Below are 16,946 nucleotides of genomic sequence, written 5' to 3'. Positions count from 1 at the left end.
TGCATTTGTTACTCAAAGATTTTTTAAATTAACAACTGGAGAGAGAACTTACCTAACATAATCTCTACTCCGAGCATCCATGACGGACCAAAACTTTTTATATTAACTTCAGATGAATCAAATTAATCAAATAGTACCAGCAGAAAAATTGATGGATTTGAATATGACACCAATTATCCCTGCTGATACTGTTAGATATTCCTTTCGTCGTACAGTGTCTGGGGTGGCATGGAAAAACATACATGAAAAATATGATTTTTATTTGCAGAATATGTCAAATAAAATACTATTAAAAACAGGTTGACGTTATCATTTAATAATATACCTGATAGAGAGTACCGCATATCTATCGTATTTAAAAACAGAATCATTGACATGCACGTGAAGAATTTTTGATTCAGATGCTGCATGCCTACCCCCCCCCCCCCCCCAACGATATCCCAATTTTTCACTCATTGGAATCGCAACATAGATGTTTAGTACATTTGGGCATATCAATATCAATCAGTTCGTTTTACCCGAACTGTTTCTCCAAGAAACTTGCAATAATCTCAAATAAGTTGTTGGATAAGAGCCTAACAAATTAAATTAAGTACTTATTGTTGCCAAAACTTTCATTGTATTTTCAAAGATCATTAATACACCTTTATTTAGAGATTTAAAATAGTTACTTTCAGTATTCCAACCTGTGAAGCGAAACCCCCCCCCCCCCCCCCCCAAAAAAAAAAAAAAAAACTAAGTGATTTTTCTTATCTTGCTCGCACACCTCACCGGTAGATACGAAATGTTGGCATTTAGCGTTAATGGACTTTCAAGAATGCAATGCGTTAGAGCAATAAAAAATAACTTTATAATAGTTCTATAAATTCTAAATAAACTAACATCGGAATTCTATCAAATGCATATTAATAAGGAAAATACATTTGTATATTAACATGGACAAAGATATTCAACAACACTTACCTGTGACCAGCGGTGCTGAATGTATCTCCATTGCATCTGGATACAACTAATCCAATAGGCTTTATTTTAAATTGATAACACGAGATCCTAAAACTATTCTCACTGATAGAGCACACTATATGACTAACGAATAGAATTGTTCAAAGTATTGAACAAAATATTAAAACCACAAGAATATTCTAATACTGACTCAGTAAAACCCACATCAAATCACCAGGGCGATCAAAACACATCTGCCAGTCTAAAAATGGCGCTAACATTTTTCCAAACCTACAAAGCTCAAAGGCGTATAAACAATTTCGACATACGAGTACTATTACTCTCCAGACATGAAATAGCAAGCTATCTATTTTGTCTACAGCATCTGAGTTGTTATTCTAAATATGCTTTTAATTAGCAAAACGTAACAGTGCGAATTATAAGCACTATCAAAAGTGATGTTTATCATGACTTGAAGGCTAATCAGAGCGAAGTACAGCACAGATGCAACTCTAGAAATGGAAAAATCCTGTTTTCGTCATTTCTTTTCGTGATGTTTCTGTTATTGTAAGGAAAAAATAAGTTTTGAAGCATTACAGAAATATTCTGTTAAAATCAGTCAGAAAACCACCTGAATTTTCAGTTTTTCTTTTAACAGTGTAGATCACGTGGGTGCGTTACGTCATATTCAAAGCGGTCAGCGACAGCAGATCTTCGATGAAGCGATAGTTCATATCTTCGTTCTGCCTTTAAAAAATTGTAAAAAAAAAACCTTTTGAATATTTTTGAAAACTTTTTTTTTCTGTAGAGGACGAAATGTTCTGGCTACTACATAGAAAAATTGTAGAAAAGAGGCTATTATATTTTTCACGGGATGCGTTTAGAAAAAAAATTAAACCCAGAAAAAAAATGCAAAATAAAGGTTTTTCAAAAATTCATAAAAAATACAAAAATTGTTCTATCTTCAAAATATATCAAATCATCATATTTAAAATTAAATTTCCGACACTATAGTACAAGAAATATTTGTCGGGTGCGATTGGTTCGGGGTCTGTGAGGTTAAAAGTACTAAAAAGCGCTAAAGATCACATAAAACATTAAATAACTTTTTTTTCTAGTTAAAATATCAAAAATCGAAGCCCGAGGTGCACAACTTCAGCAAAAACTACACCTGCATACCAAATTTCATCTTTCCAGGCCTTACCGTTTTCCCGGGATGCGCGCCACACACACACACACACACACACAAACATCTTATTGTATTACTAGCCGACTGCAGCGACCAGCTGGTCCGCCTTTTTACGCCATGGTTGCCGCCTTCGGCGGCTGCTTAGATAAATTTCGTGGCGGTATCAATCAATCTATATCTATACTATTATTAATTTGAATAGAATAATTTCTAGACCTTACCGTTCTCCCGGTAAGCGCCCCACACGCACACACACACACAAACATCTTATTTTATCATAGCCGCCTGTGGTGACCAGCTGGTTCGCCTTCTTACGCCATTCGCCATTCTATGCAGGCAGCCGCCCACGGCGACTGTTTGGCTAATTTTACTTCAAGTGTGCCGCCTTCGGCAGCTGTTCAAATAAATTTGGCAGCAGTATTAATCAATCCATCTCTTTTTTTTTTTTTTTTTTTTTTTTTTTTTTTGTGCCATTCACGTTTTTACGCAAAGATTTCCGCCTTCGGCGGCTATCTACCTTTACGATCTATCTCTAAATTTTCTTATCCATCTCTATTTATTTTAACCTTCCCGCCCATTTCCTAATAAAAACAAAGATCACTCAAAAAAACCGCTTTTTTTATTTAAGTAGGGCAAAAAAAAAGTAATCTCCAAAATTCCCCGTAGTGTGCAAAAAGTAGCGTTTGACAAAGAAAAAAAATCTCGTTGTTTTTATTGAAATAAATGCGCACAACTATGCAATGTAACCTAATATAGATACAGCAAAACGTCCAGCTTGGGCGGGGGGGGGGGGGAATGGAAAAAGAAATAAATGCAATCCCTAAATAAATAAAAAAAAAGGAAAGAAAAAAAGCAAGCGCCTCCGGAAAAACACGTGGTCATCACTTCATAAAATGTAGAAGAAAGCTTTATAGTAAAAAAAAAAGATTAACATTTGTTTGCGATTAAGATTCCATTCTAAATATCGAATCGAAATCCAAATAGTGACGTCAGAGACATAAAAGATTGAAGAACGCTTTTTTTCGACCGATGCGTAGAAAGACATGATGTGTTCAGCATTAAAAAAATTGTAAAAAAAAACTATTGCGTATTTGTAAGAACTTTTTCCTTCTGAAGAGGGCGAAATGTTTTTACTATTACCAACTTAAATTTTAGAAATGAGGCTTTGATACTTCTCGCAGGATGATATACAAAAAAGTAAAACTCAGGAAAAAAAATCAAATTAAAGGTTTTTTCAAAAATTCATAAAAAATTCAAAACCTGCTGTGTCTTCAAAATTTTTTCATTCATCATATTTAAAATTAAATTTCCTACATTATAGTACAAAAAATATTTGTGTGGTGCGGTTGGTTAGGGGTCTGTGAGGTAAAACGTACTAAAACGTGCAAAAAAACACATAAAACATTAAATAACTTTTTTCTAATTTAAATTTCAAAAATCGAAGCCCGAGGTGCACATCTTCGGCAAAAACTGGAACTGTATACCAAATTTCATCTTTCTAGGCCTTACCGTTTTCCCGGGAAGCGCGCCACACACACACACACAAACATCTTATTTTATTATATGTATAGATAGATAGATAGAAGATAGAAGATTACAATGTTCCTTCTTTATATACTGTAATTTTCAAAACAAATTTCCCGTTTGTTCATTTTAAAAAAGCTCAGTCATCTAAAACATTTCACTTTGCCCCACATTCCCCTACATTCGTTCATCAAGTTCATAGACACACCGTGGATAATAACGCTTTATAGTGAGCTTTAAACGTAATACTAATATAATGCTGTTACTGGTATTTTATGTGAAGAAACTTGCAGAATTATAGCTAGAAATGTTTATTTTCTTATTAAGATTTCAAAAATTTGAAAATAAGACGTTACATTCAAGACAATCCCGACTAACTTTATGTCATCTTTTACTATTAGTTTTTGCTTCGAGTTATTTCAAGAATCTCCATCCTCTTTCGATTTTGTGTCATATTCGCTGAAATTTTCATGCTCTAAGAAATTCTCTTCTAAAGAATCTTAAGGTCTATTTTCTTTATTGATAAAACAATCAAATGTTTCAATTTCAGCAAAAAGTGTACGTCAACTGCCCTCTTCTTTTGTTATAGATTTGGTATTACTAAATACTTGGAAAATTTTCAATGCAGAACGGATAGAAACAAATTATCGCATTGGCTACGGTAAATAGTTTGTCTGTAGAACAAACGGAAGGACGCACGGTGTTATTCTATGACCCCAGTCAGAGACCTGCACAGAAATTTTGGGGCCCGTCACAAATGACTTTCCCGGGCCCCCTACATATTGTTTACTCCTAATTTTCACGCCTAATTTTAAAAATATTGTGCCCCCTTTAGGCTCGGGCCCGGGCCAACAGGTGTCACTTCTCTCTCCCCCCCCCCCCCGTGCACGCCCCTGACCCTAGTAACTGATTAAACGTGTATTAGTAGAGTATAAATGCTGGAAATACCTTTAAGGGGGTCCGGGACACAAAAATGGTCAAATTTTGCAATTTTTTTTTATAATTTGAAAAATTGCTCCCTTTCTTTTTGTTTAGGAAGACGTTTGAATCTTGTTTCTACCTTAAATAGAACGAAAGATATAGTTATTTTTGTTGCATGCATCTAACTAATGTGTACGTAACTTTAAAACTTTAAACGCGTTTTTCTCCATGATGCAATTTTTCCCGATTTCTTGCATTCAAACTCTTATAAGTCAGGAACCGATAGAGATAAAGTAATGAAACTTGGAGTATATCTTTTTCAAGCAGTTTACTTTAATTTTTATTCGGCGAATTTGAAAAAAACGTTTACTGCAAAAATTATGATTTTTTTAAAAAAAAGTATCTTCGAATTTTTCGAAATTTTTCTTCAAATATTTTTTATTTTTTATTGAATCAATATTTTTAAAATCGCCGAATAAAAATTAAAGCTTAGATATTTGTGCATACTTTTTTGAAAAAAAATTGAAAATTGACCATTAATATTTTGAGTTATAGCAATTTAAAGCAACCCCATTTTTTTGAAAAAAACTAATTAAATTTAAATAAAAAAATATTTTTTTTTCATATTTATGTTATGTTTTTGCTTATTAAATAAATGATGAATCAGTGCAAAAAATTTCAAAACTCTAAAGTACATAATAAAATTTTTTTCAAAATGTGTCCCGGACCCCCTTAAACTGCTCACATAAGGTGGATGAGGAGACCAAACTCAGCTACTGATAAGAAAAAAAATGAACTGCGGACTAGTTTTTGGGGCCATAAAATGACCCCCCGCACGTCCTCCCGGTTAATAATTTTCACAAATTGTTTTGTAGCCTTTGAAGTAATTTGCAGCTTGTCTTTCTTTACTGAGTTAAATTTTATTTTCAAAAGCAAGAAGGTTAAAATTCTCTCCCCTGCCGGTACGTATGGAGATAAAGATTTATGTTTTTTTTTTTCATGATCCACTTTGCAGTTTAAGTATTTTGAAGTTAGTACTTTGTTTAAATGATTTTTTTTTGTTAATTTAATATTAATTATTATTTTGTAAAAAATTAAATGCTAAAATAAATGTCTAATTAATATTTTTTTCAATTAACTTTCTCAAAAGCCAACGGGATGCAAGTGCACCCCTTGCACACCCCAGCCAGTTTTCAAGTATACAAAGCCACACGGCTTGACGGATTGAGATGAAGTTTGGCTCATTTCTCAGTCTTCCTTTGAGAAAGCTAATGCACGCAGTCTTCTTCGTAAATTCGAAAAAGTATCAATTTTATTTCAGTTTCAAAGAGAATTATAAATTGGATAATATCCCATCTCCCATCGAAGAAATATATCTGTCCAATCTTTGCAGTTTATTAAAGTTCTTAAAACGGTGCACAATGTGAGCTTTACCATCACCTCCTATAAGGAATAAACGTCACTGGCTTTGTGACGCCACAACAACATGCTGACGGAGAGGAAATTTCGCTACTCTAATCCCTTGAAGTTATAAGGGTTGCCCAAATGAAAAGTGGACAAGTGCAATAACATCAGAATGAATGATTCAATTAGAGCGTCTCTGCACAAGTTTCAAAAGGATGGTATGAGGTATGCATCTCAAATACCGTTCAGCAGTTAAACCTGTTTTAAGTAGAGAAAATTGTAAAAAGGAAAGTCGTGCTATCCGTGGATGCGTCCAGATCGGAAAGCGCGGTAGTGCGATTAAATGCGGCGAACGACATCAGATCTGCCGAGACCGGGCCAAGCAAACATCGCGATCACCAATGATTCCACTGATTTTGTTAACGAAATGATCCGAGCGAATCGAAAGATTAAGAGATCCGTGAAATCAGTGACAAACTCAACCTGAGTAAAGGAACGGTTCACACTATCGTCCACAAAGATCATCCCAGGAAACCCAGGACCCTAAAAAAAAATTTCCGTTGGGAAGCTTTGAGCACCCTCGTATAGTCCAAACTTGTCAATCCGTGACTTCCTCATGTTTGGGCCACTTAAGAGAGCATTACAGGGGAAGCGTTTCCATTCGGACGATGAAGTGAAGAAAACCGTGCAGCGACTTTCTCAGGAATCAGCCCCGATCTTTCTACAGCGAAGACATCGACCTGCTGCTGCAATGCTGGGACCTGTGCTTATACGCCCATGACGAGTTCTTTTGATTTACATTAAAAGTAATATTTTTATTTAACTTGTCCACTTTTCATTTGGGCAACTATTATATGCATCTTATAAGATTAAAGCTTTTATTGTGAGAACTGTAGTTCGCCAAACATATTAACACATATCAAAGTGGAAATCAAAAAAATATTTTCTAGATGGCGCTCTTTCTTTCTTTCTTTTTCTCCCCGAAAGATACACACTTTTTGACGAACAATTATGCAGTCAAATAATGTAAACAATGAAAGACAGCTATTATTATTTTATTCGTAAACCTTATAAAGAAGCTCGAAATATGGAATAAGATTTCTGATTTCATGAACAATAAATTTTTATTATTTACAAATTGACTGCAAAAACAGAAAAATAATATTTCAATGCAAGTTTAGATACAAAATACGTTGTTCTGTCTTCATGTACTTTAAGTTTTAAACAAACGTCCTGTTTGCTTCTTTGGGAGAAGCTAAGTTATTTTAGCCGGTTCATTTTTCCATACATTCCCAACAACAGTTGAGAAAAATATTTTTTCATCATAATTCTATTTTTTTAATATAGTTTTCAAATTTTCTTGTGTAACATTACTTTTCAGAAAAATTTATATTGGTTCATTTCAGGTAATGAAGTGGCTTGCTTACAGTTGATACAAAATAAATATTTACTTGAAAATGGAGCCAAAGCTGCCTCCACCAAGGTTAATATCTGCCATTGCTAGTACAGACAACCATGACAGTTTAAATAAAGTTTGGGAAATCGGTGTTCCGGGGAAGAAATCCTTGTATTGGTCTATATTGGTAGCATATCTAACAACGCCTAATATTCCAACAGGCATGGAATTGAAAGAACGGTTAAGAAAGATAGTTGGAGATCAACCAGAGCGTAAAAAAGAAAGAAGTCCAGAAGAAGAAAGTAAACTCATAAGACGGAAAGAAGAGAGAAAATTTATTAGTCTGAAAGACATTGATGCAGTTTCTTTAAGAAGACGATTAAAAAACTTTAATTCTTTCAAAAACAGGCATGTCTTTTATTTTGATAAACTAATGAAGGACATTCTCATGGTATTCAAATTTCGACTCAATAAATATTCCTGCACAGCAGACCCAAATTTATCAAAAGATCGTCAAAAACTGGAAAAAGCATCGCAAATGCTTTCATGTTCCATCGGAGTGCTCTACTTTCAAAATGGCGCTGAACGCTATGAATCTTTTCCAAAGACAAAGTTAAACGCTTCTGAACTTCAAATCTTTCTGTTGGCGCATTTAGATGAGGACGTAGGTTTCCGATTCGGCATGGATGTTACGTTAGCGAATCCATTGCGAAAAGAAGCATTAGCTTTTATTTTGGACAAAGCCAAGATCGTACTCGAGAAAGACAAGCAAAATGAGTTAAGTGAACGAGATGAAATATTTCTCATTAGTGCTCTAAAACAAATGGAACCCAATAACATTTGTGAAATATACGAATCACCGTATATAACAATGAAGATTTCAGAAGCAGGTTTTGAAACAAACCCTCTAGCAAAAGATTTGAAAGGACTGTCGGCTTTTGCCCACGCCGTGAGCACAGCCGATGCAAAACTTTGTGGCGCTCTCTATGATTCTGCCGTAAATTCTCATTGGTTATCTGGATGCTCTACTAGGAATCCGAATGAAAGTGTCGTAGATGGTCTGCAATTGTTTAAACAGCAAATAGAAAACGATAAAGAAATAACAAGTGAATTCAAAGACGCTAATCTATGGCCTAGATGTGCAATAGATATATTTGATATGTATTCCCGATTCAATGAATTTCAATTAAAATTTGTCCAGCAAGTAGTTGATTTTAAAAATGAAGAAAATAGTTTTAAATTTAGAAAGAATTTAATAGTTGCCCTCTTTGAAAGTTACAACGAAATTTCCAATAACAACGTTACTTCCGACGATAAAGCATGGTTTGAAAATTATTTTGACGATTATCTACAACACAATAGTTTCTATCAAATTTTGGATAACTTTACGTGTATCGCATTTTTCGACAATTTACATAACTTGTTAGAAAACATACCGCTACCAAAATCAAATATTTATAATGACATTAATTTGTATTTTTTATTGCTGACCATATGCAATAAAGTGTTTGCTGATGATACAAGTTCCAAATCTCCAAAAGAAATCAGATCAAAGTTGAAAATTTTCATTTCATCGATTTTTAAAATTAATTTAAAAGCGAAATTTGGTGAGTTGACCAACGAATTCCAAAGTATTACTGAACCACCACCAAAAGCTGAGAAGAAAGAAATTGATGAGTTTTATTGTAAAAGCTTGACAGATGCGCCTGAGTTAAAAGATGAAATAATAATTTCAAAAGTGAAAAAATATTTGGATGCAAGTTCTAGATTAGTGATTCATAAAGACGCAACAGACGAAGAAAACACGAGAGCGATTTTAGTGATTAAGCGTACTATTCAAATTGTAGGCGAATGTTTGAAACCTTCAACAATAAGAAATTGCGTTGTTAGTTACCTTTTGTGCTCTTGTTTGCCCCATGGTTGGGAAGTAACTTTAACTAAAGCAAGAAATTTTTTGTCCCACATAATGGTTAATACAATTCAAGGAAAACTGGCAATTGAGAAAAATCTTGAAATTTTTTCAGCAGTACTGGAACAGCTGAACATCATTAATGAAAGTTTTGAAACAGTTTATTTGTTTCAAAGACAAAGAATCGAGAGATTCCTGTTTACATATGGCTTGAAAGCAGTAAAAATGTTTCCGTCACTTTCTGGACTAATTTCAAAGTTAAGTGATGACTGCCAAGAGTATGCCAATCAGCTCAATGAGCTTTGTCTTGAACGTGAATCAGATTACGTTTTATTGTTGCAAAAGTATATAAGTTATTTGAAAATGTCCATAGACACTTGTTGCTGTACTGGAAGCTTTAGTGATAAATTATATGTATTAGGCAGTCTCGTTGAAACTATCTCTCAACTTTCTGATAAAAACTGCTGTTTGTTAAATGACTTCAAAGAGTGTAATGAGGTTTTAAATGTTTGTGGGGAAACTGAATCTTTTAATTGTTTGAGACACAAAGCATCTACCATGCCGGATACAGTGAAAAAAGAATTGAGAAAAACTTTATGTGAACTTGAAAATTGTGTTGAACAGCTATTTCCCCTAGATAAAAGTCAAAAGTGTTTACCCAGTTTGAAACCTACAGTAGAGGTATTTTTTGAGCGCCACGCTAATTTTACTGCCGAAGAAAAGCTATCAATCATTACAGTCGCTAAATGTATGTATGAAGATACAAGAAGCAGTTTGAAGATCCGCATCAGTTCTGGTGAAGTTGAGCTAAACGAGCTAACGAAATTGTTGCAAAATTTTATTTTTGACCAGAGACTGATAAAAAAGAGCAAACCACATATGGATGATATTGAATCAATCCTAAAAATTATTGATACATGCTGTTTTACTTGGGATGCATTAAAAACAAAATTGGAAACTTTCCTTGAGAACAACATATTAGTTGATGTGGAATGCAAAATGTTGCTCCTTAAAGTATGTTCCTCTGTATCTGAGTTAAATCGAGATCTAAAAGACAAGCTGTTTAGTATAATGAATCAAAAATTAGAATTTTTGTTGAACAGAATAAAATGCATAAAGCTTATTTTGATTGAACAAGATGCAGAAATTAGTCAATATTTCCAATGGGGACACAGTTTAGCATTGAAATATTACACGAAGTTCCTCATGGTTCAAAGATACGTTAAGCAAATGGATGTAAGGGTTTCTTTGGAAATGCTTTTGTTCGACTGTTCGAATCTTCTGGGAAGGAAAGATTTAACAGAACTCTGGTTGAAAACTGAATATTTGTTGGCAGGTGTAAACGTTAGAGACGTTTTAGCGCATGGTAATATCATATTAGACACAATTGGTGGCATGTTAGATCCCACAGACATGCCAACTGAACTTGTTGGGAAGATGATAGAACTTGTTATAGACGGTGAATTCATTTCGAAAATGGTTACCTTATTTAAGGGAAATGTTTTGTATGAAAGCAAAGATGATTTCAAAGATGTTTTGAGAGAAAAAGAACTTTTCGATAAGTGTCCAAGACTCGAAAGTTACTTCGAGTTGATGCCTTTTCCATGACGTCAGCAGTAGATGTCTTTTAAAGACAAATCTCATGATTTGTTTCGATCAAAGTCGGAAAGTTACAGTGGAATCGTGATATAATTTTTCTGCGCAAAAAATCCTGCTAATTATTGTATCTTGCAAGATTATGAAGCTACCGATTTAGCTTCAATACTTTTTCCACATTTGCTGATGTTTCAATAACCACATCCAATGGAATTTATTGCGTTTGAACAGTAATAGCGGTTTTCAGGAGAAACTCAATGCTCTGTTCATAACACCCTTTTTGAACAGCAGTTGCATCTGTAAAGAAATGTTCTCCAAAAAAGGAATGTAAACTCAAAAATGAGGAATGTCATGTTTCTAACACTCACTTCAAGAATTCGCTTCGAATTGCTTCATCACACATAAAAGTCAGTGTTGACAAGTTAGTAAAAGAAAAAAATTGCCAAATTTCTTATTGAATTAAAAAAAAATCTCCTTTTTGATAGTTTTAACTTTTAGTTTGTGTTTTTGTAACAAGTTTCAGTTTTTTTTTTTTTTTTTTTGGTTTTTTTTTTTTTTTTTTTTTTTTAAATCCTGTATTGTTATTTCAATTACACTATTGATGAATGTCGATTTTCACTATAATTGTCAAACTAAATAAAAACTTATTTTAAAACTTAACATTGTCTACCTCTAAATTGAAGTACTATGTTTTTTTTTATTGGATCAATGCCGCCCGCAAAAAAATTGAGGAATTGAAAAAAAATTTGGCTCTTTATTGAAATAAGGCCCACTATATAAATATAAACACCACTGGTCTAAGACCTCTGGCCAACCTCCTTATTTGAGGGAGATTTGGCTCACTGTAAGGAAAGTTCGTTCCAACGGAAATTAAGAATCCTCAAAACTACCCACATAAATAATTAATGTTCCAAAATATTCCGTTGCAAGACATAGTTAATAAGAAAGTGCAGAGTGACAATAGCGAAAACCGATTTGTTTAAATCAGCGGTTTTAATCATAATTCAAGTCAATTGACTTCTTTTCAAAAACAACATTTATTCGAATCAGTTTTTATCTTAAAGCATATAAATTCTCTTGAACATTTTATATTTCACTAGTTCTGTCTTTTTTGCAGTCATCACAACCTTTTTTCCTTATTCTTAATTTGGTCCTTAGAGTTTATTCTCAATAGGACTCTTATCTATATTTTAAGTTTGTCTCTACTAACTCAACCTGGAAACTTAAACTTTCAATTAGTAGGTAGTAGAAACTTTTATGTTGTCACTTTATCTAGGACTTTTCAACCAGAGCACTCAGATAGAGCAAAGGCACTAAAAGGTGAGCATTAAGAAAAAAATATTGGCAAATGGGAAAGGCCTGAAGCTAAATTGTATAAATAATACACCGAAACCTGTTTTTGTGCAGTAAATAGGGACCGCATAAAAAAATCGCTTAAAATTACGCTACAAAGCACTCGTTTTAAAAATAGGTTGGTCAATTGAATCCCAGTTTGTGTGAAATTTTCATAGACCGCACAAAACCGGTATGGATATAGTTGTACGGAATTTGAGCAATGAAATGTATGAAGTAATATTGCTCAAACAATCAATTTTTGCAAAAAATAAATAAATAAATAAATAAAACATGAACGTGCGAACGGAAAAGTAAAAAATTATATATATATATATATATATATATAAAGTATTTTTCAAATGAACAACGTAAACGTTTTAAAAGCTAATTTTAAAATACATCATTCAATTATACGTATAATGTTAATTTTTGCAAGTGAGTGAGAAAATAAAAATGGATAACTGTCTGTAAGGACGAGCTATATTTTATAAAGAGCAGTTAAACTTTCTTTCAAAAGTTTTTTTTTTTTTTTTTTCAATATCAGCTACAAGTTTAGGAATATTTATAAATGTAAATTAAATAATAACTGAAATTCTCTAAAAATGTTTGCTAAAATCAAAAAAAAAAATTAAATACGATATGATTTTTTTTTTAATCCGATCATTAGAATTTTCTAAACAATCTTGACTTTTTTACACCCTGGTTAAAATGTTCATAGAGTTATCAGAATTCCGTCAATATTTTGAAGAAGATCCGTCAATATTTTGAAAAAAAATACAGGGTTTTATTTAGAATGACATAGGAATGGTGTGAAAAAATATTGGACTTCATATTCGAATTCAGTTTGGCGTTATTTTGATTTTACTAAAAAATTTCAAAGAGTACTAACACTTTTGGGAACCACTGTATGTAGATATTCGTTCCTATTTTTATTATGAAAAATTTTCGAAGCTTAAAACTAAGAGCATGTTCAGAAATTCTTAGTTGTTTTTTGCTACAGAAAACCACTTTTTTGGTATAAGTGTTGAATGTTTTTTTTTCTTTAAAATATTTTACTTCTTTTATTTATTTATTTATTTATTTATTTATTCGTGAATTTATTTTTTTGAGTTCCTTTTTACGGAAAGAAGGCTACCTTTAAAAAAAATGTAGTTTACCCCAATAACGTGAGTTTCATTAAATCATTTTTAATGAATTTTATTATTTTAGAAGAGACAATATTCAGCTCACATAACTGTTCATTACATGCCCGAAGGAACACTGATGTATAAAACACAATAAAAATCTATATAAGAAGCTTTACGAACATTATTAAATCGGCCACAAACACCGTAGAATACGCTACGATACAAGAAATGAATTCATTGGTTAGAGCAAAGGTGCATAGTGACGTCAAGCCAACCACGTTACGTTTTTGCGTCACGTGATATTTCCTCCATTTTCTCTTACTTTAAAATTGAATATCAAATGAGAGAAACTCTTTTTTCACACGCATATCCACATTTTCATAAACAGCGAATCATAATTTATCCAAATTGTATTTATTATTGCGTTCTTCTGACATGTGCAAATAGCTCATTGCAATCATACCCCATATTTGCCGGATCGTCAGACGATGTTTGCTGAGAAAAGAAAGTTTTAGGAGGTCACAGTGACCTCTCACTTGTACAGTGCCCCTGATCACTGTACAAGTTATTTCTATCATATAGAAACCTTGCTCTCGCGCCGTTCATTCCTGATACAGTAATACAGTAAAACCTGTAAAGTTGACCACCCTTGTAAGTTGACCACCTGTCTAAGTTGACCGCTATTTTCAGGCACAGAATTAGATTAATATCATATACAGTCGGATCCCGACTTAGGCGAGGGATGCGTTCCAAGACTCCTCGCGTAAGTCGAAATTTCGCGTTATGGAAAAGTGTTGTGTATATGATTTTTTTACTAACATACCCGGTTATTATAGACATTTAAACACCTTTTAAGCTGTTTTTGACCAGTTTTTAATTAGTATATATTACCGTTTTTTACATAAAGAGCTGAATTTTTACCGTATTTTAAAAAAAGTTGCATTTTTCAACATAAAATAGTTACGATGCACAAAATCAATGATCAATGGGAGAGAGAGAGACATAAAAATAAAACAGTACGGTACTTACAGTATGTAGTAATAATAAAGCTTTGCACTGTAATAGTACTATACAATAGATAAAATGAGTTACATTTGTAACTTAAAAATTGAAGATTATGATTTATCCTATACGCAATCTGATTGTTATTCTAATATATTTTTAAATACAGTAGCTTCGCATTTACTATTATAACATTTACATCTATGGTAACAGCCCTCTGGGATCCCCTGGACATATACGGATTGCCTTCTCTTGACTTTTAATTATACGTATGAAAGATTCACCGTGCTACCTTCGACCCACTTTCTAGTTGTTCAAGCGTATCAAGAATCTTCACCTTTTCTTAAATTGTCGCAAACTTTCGCTTTTTGTTTTCATCTAAAAATTTTGGATGAAACAGTGTGTCTAGCTGCCACAGTCTTTCATCACCTTTCATATTTAGAAAAAATAGATGAAAAATGAGGAGTGGTGATTATACACACGAATAAAGCTATGTTTATAGTGCGGTGCGTGGGAGTTTACGCAGTCAGTGATGCTGAAAGGATGAAAGTTCATTCACGAATTAGTGTTTAGTAGTCAATAACAAAGCTACAACTTAACATCACGCTTCCTTTCCAAATATTTTCGTGTTGAGAGCGAGAAATTCGCTTTAGCTCTAAAATTCGTTGCTCCTGAAAAATTCGCCTTATAGCCATTTCGCGTAAGTCGGATCGCGTTGTAGCGGGAGTCGACTGTAAGTCAACCTCTGTAAAGTTGACCACTACGTAGTGCACCGCAAGTGGTCAGCTTACACAGGTTTCACTGTACAAGATAGTACCAACCTGCATAAAGATTATACCAACCGCGCAGAAATTATTCTGGCTACACCACTGGTTTTAGAAACCTACATATCAAGACGTTCAGCTTTTAAAAAAAATCGCAATGAAATCCAGACGCTATTTGGAAATTTGTGAATAGAAACATTGTAGCATTGTCTATCACACGCTTTATTTTTACGGCAGCACTTCCTGCTTTAGCAGCACGCGCACGTTATCATAGTTTAAAGGTCAGTGATAGCTCTTTTTTTAATTACTGTTTATGCTTATCATTCGAGCGACTTGAGTGGTTCGTTGGAGATGTGACTTAGTGAGGTTCATTAAAAAAAAGCAAAGATGTTACGTGTGCGTTGGATTTCTTGTTTATAAGCTTGCTGTGAAAATTTATGTTTTTCTGAGTTTCATCAGCTGATGACTCCAGGGACGATTAAAATAAAAGTAAGAAACTGTTCGATTTTTGTATTCTTTTCATTAAACTGTTCGAATATTTCATTAAACTGTAGACAGGAAGAAGAAAAAATTTTTGAATGCCTCCTCCCCCTACCCCTGACGAGTATATGCAAACGCTTAACGTCGGGTGTAAAAGGAAATAAGATTCTTTTTCTTTATTAAACAGTTTAGTAAACCAGGAGAGTCGGCGGGGGCGGGGGGGGAGATCCAGGTCACAGACTAGGTCAAGACATTTTTAGGCAAGGGGAATTTGAAAGGGTTTCTGATCTCGTTTCGGGGGGCTCTCATTCTGGAAATGCTCCGCAGCATGTGGGGAGGGAGGGGGGTTGCGCCATCGCCACCAGCTTGGGATGAAATGAAGGGAATGGGTACTCCTGAGTAAACAAAGGTTGTATTCAAGTGCATCGTGATATGAAATTGCCTGGTACATGCGTTCCGACAGGGCACTCCTAGCTTTTGAGAGAAAAAAATGTTAGATTTAGAAAATCATAATAATTTTGTGTCTTTTCTCATGAAAAAAACATTTTTTTAATAATTATTTATTCTAATTAAATTAATTTTAGGTATTGGACGAACAGGCCTTTTATAATGTTCTGTAACTTTAATTCAATGGTTGATTTACCTATAGATAATGAAACTGCATTTAAACATTTTTTCAAGGTGAAATCATTACTATTAACTTATTAGTAGTTTTTTATTTCTTGGAAACTTTTTTTTTTCCTATGTGTGGAAAAAAAGCATGTCCACGAACTTTGTTTTAGAAATTTTGCATGTCTACGGACCAAAAAAGGTTGATAAACGCTGTCCCATGGTGCAAAAAAAGAGTAGCGTTTATCACCCTGACCAGAAAACCTCACGATCAAGGAAATTCGAAAAAAAAAAATCGAAATTGGTAGCATTTAAAAGAGCATCGTAATGCATGTTTATGGCACAAAAATTACGTGCCCTCGCGGCCCCGTTATCGAAATATGAGGTCTTAAATTTTGCCGAGATTTTCAGTTAAGTTGCCAAATATAGCGAGTTTTGTTCAAAAATGGTAGGTAGGCGCGAATTCAAGATCTGCATCTGACAAGACATCTCATTGCCATTTTTGTCCTTCACCAAAACGCGTGAAAGATGTTTTATAAGTTAATGCTTCTTTAAAAATTTAAAGCCAATAAAGTCTGCTTTACTTGTGTGCATCAAAGTTAAAAACCACTATCAAGCTTATAAAATGGAAAGTTTTTCCAGAGGAACAACTTTAAATCAAGATTAAGCTTAAGTTTTATCTTATTATTAATGAAAAATCAGGCCAAAAGCAGACCGGGTTGGGGGGGGGGGGATTTAAGGAGCTAAG

General features: G+C 33.6%; 1 protein-coding gene across 1 annotated transcript in view; it reads left to right on the top strand.

Moving 5' to 3' along the window:
• Positions 1–16,946, top strand: part of LOC129230387 (uncharacterized) — a 47,254-nt gene that overhangs the window by 21,319 nt on the left and 8,989 nt on the right. Inside the window, exon 2 of the mRNA XM_054864786.1 lies at positions 7,387–8,482. Coding sequence (XP_054720761.1) covers positions 7,438–8,482 — 1,045 coding nt within the window. The 5' untranslated portion in view covers positions 7,387–7,437. The remainder of the gene's footprint in view (positions 1–7,386; positions 8,483–16,946) is intronic.

Source organism: Uloborus diversus, chromosome 9, assembly GCF_026930045.1.
Source record: "Uloborus diversus isolate 005 chromosome 9, Udiv.v.3.1, whole genome shotgun sequence".
Taxonomy (NCBI): domain Eukaryota; kingdom Metazoa; phylum Arthropoda; class Arachnida; order Araneae; family Uloboridae; genus Uloborus; species Uloborus diversus.
Note: the sequence above shows the minus strand (reverse complement) of the source record. Positions and strands in the feature narration are given on the sequence as shown.